This window comes from Vicia villosa, unplaced genomic scaffold (genome assembly GCF_029867415.1).
Source record: "Vicia villosa cultivar HV-30 ecotype Madison, WI unplaced genomic scaffold, Vvil1.0 ctg.000747F_1_1, whole genome shotgun sequence".
Lineage (NCBI taxonomy): Eukaryota > Viridiplantae > Streptophyta > Magnoliopsida > Fabales > Fabaceae > Vicia > Vicia villosa.
Window position 1 is genome coordinate 665,001 of NW_026705336.1, and position 9,500 is coordinate 674,500.

At 33.0% G+C, this 9,500-nt stretch overlaps 1 protein-coding gene across 1 annotated transcript; it reads left to right on the forward strand.

Moving 5' to 3' along the window:
- Nucleotides 1-2,269: 2,269 nt before the first annotated feature.
- LOC131630923 (probable histidine kinase 1) lies at nt 2,270-8,752 on the forward strand. Its single transcript, XM_058901669.1, has 12 exons — nt 2,270-2,554; nt 2,770-3,778; nt 4,035-4,091; nt 4,355-4,582; nt 4,673-4,766; nt 4,877-5,083; nt 5,164-5,344; nt 5,453-5,823; nt 5,948-6,051; nt 6,164-6,940; nt 7,144-7,308; nt 7,518-8,752. The coding sequence occupies exons 2-12, from the start codon at nt 3,044-3,046 to the stop codon at nt 7,638-7,640; spliced, it is 3,042 nt and encodes a 1,013-aa protein (XP_058757652.1). The 5' UTR covers nt 2,270-2,554; nt 2,770-3,043; the 3' UTR covers nt 7,641-8,752.
- The last annotated feature ends 748 nt before the right edge of the window (nt 8,753-9,500 follow it).

The following is a 9,500-nucleotide window of genomic DNA, read 5'->3' on the forward strand; positions in this document are numbered from 1 at the left end:
AGCACACTCTTTCCAAACCCACATTCCTTTTGAGACGTATGGCGGAAGATACCTTATTCATATACTTGGAAGTATCAACAAAAGCAGTGATCAATATCCTCATGATAAAGGTAAGTACCAACCAGATCAAAAATTATTTCATCTCCAAGGCGTTAATTGGTCATGAAACTCATTACCAAAAGATCGAGAAAATTTATTTTGCTATAGTAATAACTTCAAGGAAATTGCGACATTACTTATTAGCCCACTCAATAATAGTCTAAAATGACCAACCTTTAAAACAAGTAATCTTTTGGTTAGATTTAACAAGGTTAATGACGAAGTAGTCTATAAAGATTTTAGATTTTAACATCTCTTTCGAGTCCATAAAGACCCTAAAAGAACAAGTCTTTGATAATTTTATTGCAAAATTAACTTCGGCCACATCTGAACCATGCACGAAGGGGATCGTCTTTACAAAAGGTTCATCAAATAGTAAAGGAAGTGGAACCAGTTTCATCCTCAAGAGTGACAAGGGGCTTGTATTGGAAGTTCCTCTATGCTTTAACTTCTCTGCCGCAAACAATCGAGCCAGATACAAACCTTCATCGTCGAAATCACTTTAGCATCATAGATAAGAGTAAAATAAGTCAAACTACACACATATTCTTATCTAGTTGTCTCACAAATCAAGGGAGACACACATCCCAATGATCCATTATTGCAAGAGTACACAACCATGGTAAAGAGAAACTGAGCTCATTCAAGGCATATGAGTTTGCACATATGCCAAGAAAGCAGAATACAAGGGCATATGTCTTATCAAAGGCAACAAGTACAAGAATAAAAGGCATCAATCATTCTTTCAAGTATTGTCGATTTAAAGTATTATAGATTGACCTATAAATTAACAAGTCTTTTAAACGTGTTTTGTCCTCGCTGTACACTTTTTAGAAGGTTGCCTATTCAAATAGTATTTCAAGTCAATCACACTTAGTTGTGGAGTTCATATGACATGAGTCGCTGAAAAAATACACGTTATTGATATAAGTAGTACAAACAAAGTATTGCACGAACTTAACCTTAGGATCCATTTTTTCCTATATGATTTCAAATTATTGCACGAACTTAACCTTACGATCTTTTTCTTTCTATGTGATTTCTGCTCACCATGTCTCCATTTTTTTTAGCAGCTTCCAAGAACCGTTCATTGTTGATATTTTGTTTACTTGCGGTCACTTCTCATCCTCGTCAGTTTCAGGCGACACATGCCCACCAATTTTCCTTTGGTTTGTCTTCGAATAACATCAACTTAAAAGAGGTATGCTCTAATACTACTTACAATCTTTTAGACAACTTTAAAGATTGTTGAAAGACTTTACAAACTAATACGAGTTTTTTCAGTATGGTTTGTCCTAATTTTTTTACATTATCAAGTTAAAAAATTTAACTCAATAAATCATAATTATACATGTGATTTTAGAAATAATTAGAATTAAAGTCAATAATCTTATAATTAATCGATATTATAAAATATTGGCTTAAATGCACTTTTGGTTCTGTAAGTTAGGGAGTTTTTGATTTTCGTCCATGTAAGTTTGTTTTTGCGCCTGAGTCCATATATCTTACTTTTTGCTTGCGGTTTAGTCCCTAAAGTCAAAATCCGCAGGAAAATCTGCAGGTTTCTTGCGGATTTTCCTGTGAATTTTCCTGCGGATTTTGATTTTAGGGACTAGAACGAACGCGAAAATAAAATATGGACTCTGACCAAATAAAAAACTTACATAGACGAAAATCAAAAACTCGCTAATTTAAAGAGACCAAAAATACATTTAAACCTGAAATCTTTATAATAATACATATAAACTAAATCTTAAAATTAACTCAAAACAAATGTATTAGTATTATAATATTTAAAACAACCTATACAAAAACTTATCTGATAATAAAGATAATATTAAAAAAAGTGGTACAGAGTACATAACAAGACATTATTAGACATATGATTAAATTTCTTTATTTGTAAGATACTATTAAATAAATATTAATATTCTTGCATGGCTGTAATTTGCTAACTCCTATAATTTTGGCTTCATGATGTTTCAGCAGGTTGCAAGAAAAAGAAAAAACTCTGAACAGTGAAAGTGACGTTCTGACTTCACAATATGACACGTGTAAGACAACTAGAACAATTTCAATTTTTCTATGATATTTGACTCTTAATGCACATGGTTGCTTGGGTTTCTGTTGTATTAAATTTTGTGTTTTTATAAAGTTTTTCTCTTTACATCACAAGTTTACTTTACAATTACAATCATATGATATGCATATGTATATGCTGTCTTCTCTTTCTCTCTCTAGTTTCTCTCTCCTCTTTTGTTATTGTTTTGTTTCAACATTGTGTCCACTTCATGCTTTTGACTCTAAAGTGGAAAGAGATTCTCAGATCCATAAGGAGAAAAAAACTTTTAGACATTGTCACCATCAACTTTTTTTGTCACTAGTATTAATTCTATTAATTAAGTTTCAAGCTTTTTCAACAATTCATCTTCATGAATGGTTCACAATATAACTTGTAAGATTGGTTTTCTTTTCATCTATGCATTCCATGTGTTTGATTTTAATCCTAAGTGTATTCAATTTCAATTCTTGTATTTTTTTTCCTTCCTTGTTTGTGTTTTTGGACTTGCTTGTGATGATGGAATTTGATCAATCAATCATCTAACTAACTAACCATCTTTGAGATTTTCAAAATGTGTATTGATTTTTGTGTTTTTTGTGTTTTTCTAGGTGATGATGATTTACAACTATTTGGACTGAAATTTCTTGAGATGCAAGTGTTATGGAATTGAAGCTGAGATCAGAAGTTGTATATTATAGAAAGGAAAATTGGATTTAGATTGTTTAGTAACTTGAAAATCAAGGTGACAAATCACGGTTGGAAATCACGTAGGACTGAAGCTACACATACCAGCTTCTCAAAATCACGGTGAAAAGGTATTAAACGTGCGGTAGAGGTGACCCACTGGGTTGCCAAACATAGACTAAGTGAGGTTTGTTTCAAATGGTTTGTGAGATGGAGAGTGATTGTATTGAAGATGACATGATGGAAATTGAAGTTTTACCATCAATGTGGCCAGAGGATGTTGGAACTGATGTTGGAAAACAGTTCAACATAGAAAAACCAGGAAGAGATCAAGATATGTTGGAAGAAGTAACAATCTTAGAAGAACCAGCTATAGCTGATTTTCAAAGATTAATGGAGCTTACAAATTATACAGAAAAAGGGTCATCTCAATTGGCATATTTAATGAAACATTGGGAGTATAAGCAGGCGAACGCGGTTCGGCTTCTCCGAGAAGAGCTCGACAATCTTAGTAAACAAAGGAAGGAAGTTGAGCTTAGAAAATTGGAGATACTTAAAGATAATAATCGGTTCGAAGAAGAGAGTTACGGTGGAGACAAACGTCCGGTTTCGATATTGGACGATGTTTACTATACGTGGCAAGATCTACCGGTTGCGATAAGGAAAAGTGATGTTGTTGTTCAAAATAAGAGAATTGAAATTGAGGCTGAGTATGATACTGTTGTTTACTGGAAACATCGGTCGCAAGATTTGGAAAAACAGTTGGAGGCAAGTATTCGGAGAGAGGAAATATTAAAGGAGAAGTTACAAGAAAGTATAGAGACTATTGAAAGACAATCTTCACCTGTGGAGGAACTGTCACAGATTCTTAAAAGAGCAGATAATTTCTTACATTTTATACTTCAAAATGCACCTGTTGTTATTGGCCATCAGGTATATTACAGTGAGTATTGTGTTTATTTCTTCTTTATCTTAAATTACTTACAAAAAAATCTTGATGTTTGGCATTAAGATCTGTGTATTGGATTATTTTCTTCACTAGTCTAAGTTCTGAATGACTTATTATTACATGGTTTTATCTTTTTTATTGTAGTTTTAGTTGATTCGTCATTTTGAATGCTGAATATGTGTTTTCCATTGTAATGATTCTTTCAATCTACAAAGGGCTGACTCTGATAATTTGTTCCAGGACAAAGAGTTGCGCTATCGTTTTATCTATAATCATTTTCCAAGCTTACAAGAGGAGGTAATGATTTCTTTTGAAGCTCTTGTTGCAAAGTTATAAGATTGAGTTGCGATAAGTTGTTTTCCAGCTTATTTTCATAAGCTTTCCAGAATAGCTTATGAAAACGATTTTGACTCTATTTTATCTTTCGATGTTGAGCTAACTTATATATAAGCACTTATATGATAAGTGACTTATATAATAAGTGATTATGCTATAACGCTAAATATTGTTGTTTATCAAGACAGGATTCATAAGTTATTTAACTTGTACATATTTTCCAGGATATCATAGGAAAAACGGATGTCGAAATTTTCACGGGATCAGGTGTTAAGGAATCTCAAGATTTCAAAAGAGAAGTAATGGAGAAAGGAGTAGCTGCAAAAAAAGAAATCACTTTTGAGACAGAACTATTTGGAGCCAAGACATTTTTGATATATGTAGAACCTGTGTTTAGCAAAACAGGGGAAACAATTGGAGTAAACTATATGGGAATGGAAATAACAGATCAGGTAAAAATCGTTGTTTTGGTTTTTGAAAGTACTTATTTGCAATCTTATTCTTCTTGTGAAGAGAATATTCATAATTTCGAAAAACCGCAGGTGAGAAAAAGAGAAAGAATGGCTAAGCTAAGGGAAGAAATTGCAGTTCAGAAAGCTAAGGAAACAGAACTTAATAAAACCATTCACATTACAGGTTTGCTTAGTCATTCACGCCGAATCCTGATTAAAAAGTTTTTGTGTTACAATTTAATTTGCTTAAGATAGCAAGAAGCTTATTATAGTTTTCTTGATTCATTGTAATAGAGGAGACTATGAGAGCAAAACAAATGCTGGCAACAATGTCTCATGAGATAAGATCACCACTTTCTGGTGTTGTTAGCATGGCTGAAATTCTTACTACAACAAAACTTGATAGGGAGCAAAGACAGCTCTTGGATGTCATGATATCTTCAGGAGATTTGGTTCTTCAACTTATAAATGACATACTTGATCTTTCCAAAGTCGAGTCAGGTTAGAAATCTCCTTTACAGTTGTTTGTTATTATTAACTTATTCAAATACTAATTTTTTATATTCACAAATTATCTTTAGGAGCTATGAAATTGGAAGCTACAAAATTCAGGCCAAGAGAGGTAGTAAGGCATGTTCTCCAGACAGCTGCAGCATCATTGCAGAAAATGTTAACATTGGAAGGAGATATAGCAGATGATATACCTATTGAGGTCACCGGAGATGTTTTAAGGATTCGGCAGATTCTCACAAATTTAGTCAGGTACTTTGATTTATGTGATTGGTAATATCGAGTTAATACCAAATTTCGTTTGTGCTTCCTTCTCCTCCACTTGATATCATATTTCTGATTATATATATTTTTTTGCAGCAATGCTGTCAAGTTTACACATCAAGGCAAAGTTGGTATAAACCTTTATGTTGTTCCAGAGCCATCATTTGCCAAATCAGAAGAATGCCACCAAAAGGTGACAGAAGACCAATCAACTGTTTCTTCAAATGGATTGAAGGAAGAAAAACATACATCATCACCAAGAAGTACTAGATGCGATCAAAATCTTATTGATGGTAAAAAACACACTGACCAACCAATCCAGAATCAAGCATTTAGCAACGAATGTAGTAGATCTTCGGCCAACAGTGAATGCTCAATGAATGATGATACTGAGGAGCAAACTCATTCAACTGAAACAACAGTGTGGATACGTTGCGATGTATTTGACACAGGAATTGGTATACCAGGTATGTATTAGTGTTCCTTCTTTTTGCTTAGAATTAATTATATTTTGTATTCATATAGTTAAGTTTGATTTTTGATTAGCACATGTGCTTAATATTTTTTTCTTGATGTAATAATGTGATACAGAAAAGGCTATACCTACTTTATTTAGAAGGTACATGCAAGTCAGTGCAGACCATGCTCGAAAATATGGAGGCACGGGTCTAGGATTAGCAATATGCAAACAACTGGTAAACTCTTAATTCAAAGCAATTTTATTTGACAAAATATTGTCTTAATCTTTATTTTTCTGTATCTGATTATATATTACTCCTTGAAAATGATTTCGTTGGATTGGAACAGGTTGAGTTAATGGGTGGTCGCCTAACAGTAACTAGCAAAGAACATTGTGGTTCTACCTTCACATTCATACTACCATACAAGGTTTCAACAGCTTGTGATAATTCTGATGATCCAGATGACCTTTCAGATGTTGAGAATAATGAAGACGACACAACCGAGGGGTTCTTCCAATTCCAACCGCGAACATTAGGTTCGCTTTTCTCTTCTAATGGATCCACCAGGCCACACAGAATCTCACACAAGTTGAATGGTTTTCCAGATAACAACTCTTACTCAAACCTCTCTAGTAACATCAATTCAAATGGAACAAATTCAATTGAGGATGCATCTTCAGTTATTGTTAATGCTTCAGATATGTCTGAATCAACAAGTTCGTCAAGTCACTGCTCAGAAACAAAGCATGAATGTTTGGTTAATGGAAACAAACAGAATCATGATAATGATAAGGCACATGTTATGTTAGAAAACGGTACTGCGAACTCTAGTCAATATAAGGAAGCAGGTAGAGAAATGGACTTAGAAACAAAGTCAAGTGAACCACAGCAAACAACATGTCAAGGTCAAAGGAAGGAAGATAGTACTAGTAGCACCAGCACATCATCAGAAGTAACCAAATCGACGTTAAAGCCGAATATTCTTCTTGTTGAAGATAACAAAATTAATATCATGGTGACAAAGTCAATGATGAAGCAGCTAGGATATAGCATGGATGTTGTGAATAATGGTGTTGAAGCCATACGTGAGATTCAACGGCATTCTTATGACATAATTTTGATGGTAATTTCTTGAATCTTGAAGTTTATCTTAATGCAATTTTGCAATATAAATCTGCGACTAACTAGTCATATCCCAATTTGTGTTGGGTTTTTTCAATGAAATGTTTCTTTATTTTCACCAAGTCATATCTTTCACTTTGTTGCTTTTTCATAAAATTCAAAGACTGTGACTTTTGGTAATGGTTTGGTACTTGCAATTTACAGGATGTTTACATGCCAGTTATGAATGGTCTTCAAACAACAAAACTGATTAGATCTTATGAGGAATCAGGCAATTGGGATGCTGCAAGAGAAGCTGGAATTGAACCAAGTTTATCGACTTCAGATGATCATTCTGTACCACCTAAAAAGCGGATCCACATTGTCGCGGTGAGCATTTATCTATTAATCTTTAAAAATATACAAACAACTTATGAAGTCCTAGAGAGATTAATCTGCACAATTGCGCGCAAAGATATTTTGGTTTACCTTGAAAAACTTAGGAAGTGGTTTTTAATATTAGAACGAGCTAGTTTTTATAAAAAGACAACCTTTTAGTAGTATATTATCATTTTTCATATTATCTCATATCGATGCAGATGACAGCAAACACAATGTCAGAAAGTGCTGAAGAATGTTTCGCCAACGGTATGGACGCATTTGTGTCGAAACCAGTGACACTCCTAAAATTAAAAGAGTGTCTTGAAAAACATCTAAGGTGATATTCATGTAAATTTTACTTGTGTAAAAAGGAATAAGAGCCTAGGAAAGTTTTGCAAAAGAATGCATCATGTTCTTTTTCTCTTCATCGGCGTCATTGTATAGATCTAAATTATTCTTTATTAGTCCAATTTTTTCTAGTAGTTCTGAAGGGAGTGCTGCAAAAAATAGCTAGTATAGGACTAATTGGAGTGTGAACGTAGCAGTACAAAACCGTTTTCTAATAGGTTATGTATCGGGAAGCTTTGACCATTGATCAATGGTAATATTTATACAAAGGGAAGCTTCAGAGCTCTTTACCGAAAAGTCGAATAGATAACAGAAATACAACTAACATAACTAACTAACCATCAAAGAGGTATATTAGGTAGAGCTATAGCCTCGTCAAGCTGTCGCATATACCTTGAATTTTCAACCATGTCAATCTTGGATAATGAAGAGTGATAAGTGAAAGGCGGAACGAAGAGGTTTTGTGTGTGTGTGTCAGCAATTTGATTAGCAGAAGAGATTGGTATAGAAGATGAATGCAACACTTAACAGATTTTGTTACCAACAAGGTAATAATCTATTTCGATATGTTTTATGCGCTCATGAAAGGTTGGATTCCGAACTATTTGTATGGCTGAATGGTCGAATTGTTACTCAAAAAATTGGAACATGATTGAGACAAGAGTGTTGAAGATCTCACGACAAGAATGAAAAAAGCCACTCAGTTTGATGGTGACTTGTTTTTTTAATTTCCATGAAATTAAAACTAGATGAAGAAAGATTTAATATCTTGTTACAAATACGAGAGAACCCAAGTAAGATAGTATAGTGTTAGAATGCACTCCCCCCATCTCAACTTAAGTGACATTTTTATAAAGAAATCATATTAGATGACATTTTTTATTTTTTATTTTTTAATATAAGTTGTCTCCTAGTAAATACTGTGTATCACATCTTCTCCCAAAAAAATCTTTTTCAAATGTTTCATTTCTTCTTAAGCAAGACAGTGATGGTGTTTATTTTCGGTTGTAAATATTAGGCCATCTGATCACTATTATAAGCATATCTCTATATATATCTTATGACTTCAGCACAAGTGTCTTGGTCATCCTCATTTGAAAAAAAAAAATTACTGAGTCTTTAAAATTTAATATTTGTTAGTTTCCTAAAAATAACCAGTTTAATTTTCTTTAAAGACTCACTAGAATTTATGAACCATTTGATCTTATATATTTTGATGTTTGGGAACCGACCCCTGTTTCCAACATTTCTAATGTGAGTTGTTTTTTTTATATTATTGATGATTGTTCTTGAATAATTTGGATTTTAATTGATGAATAATTCAATTTTATAATATGGTACAAATATAATTTAGAAAAGGCATTAAAAGAATATGTTTTGAAAATGATAGAGAATATGATCCTCATAATTTTTCTTGCTATACAAGTTAACATGACATCTTCCATGATTCATATCCGTGGACACCCTACAACAAAACAAAATGGTGTCTCAGAGAAAAAACTTATTATTTATTTGAAGTTGTACGAGTTTTTCTCTTATAAATGTCTGTCCTTAAATTAGATTGGGGTGAAACGTTTTGAGCATTGATAATCTAATTACTCGTGTGGCAGCTTATATTATAAGTGATGTTAATCCTGTTTAGTTTAGGATCTCATATTTTCCTTTTGCTTCTATCTTGTAGAGTCTCAAATTTCAAGTATTTAAACGTGTTGCTTTTGTCCATATTTATAAGCAACACCAAACGTGTTTTTGTGTGTTATCGTCATTACAAAAAATTTACAAATGTTATCATCCTTCCAATCATAAGTCTTTTGCTTCTAAAAATGTTACCTTTCACAAAAATGTGTCTTACT

What these genes read in the sequence shown, in the direction of transcription:
- LOC131630923 (XM_058901669.1), top strand. Translation starts at nt 3,044, where the DNA reads ATGGTTTGTGAGATGGAGAGTGATTGTATTGAAGATGACATGATGGAA. An exon ending in CTGTTGTTATTGGCCATCAG is followed by an intron (nt 3,779 to 4,034) that starts GTATATTACAGT and finishes AATTTGTTCCAG; the next exon opens with GACAAAGAGTTGCGCTATCG. An exon ending in TAGCAATATGCAAACAACTG is followed by an intron (nt 6,052 to 6,163) that starts GTAAACTCTTAA and finishes GGATTGGAACAG; the next exon opens with GTTGAGTTAATGGGTGGTCG.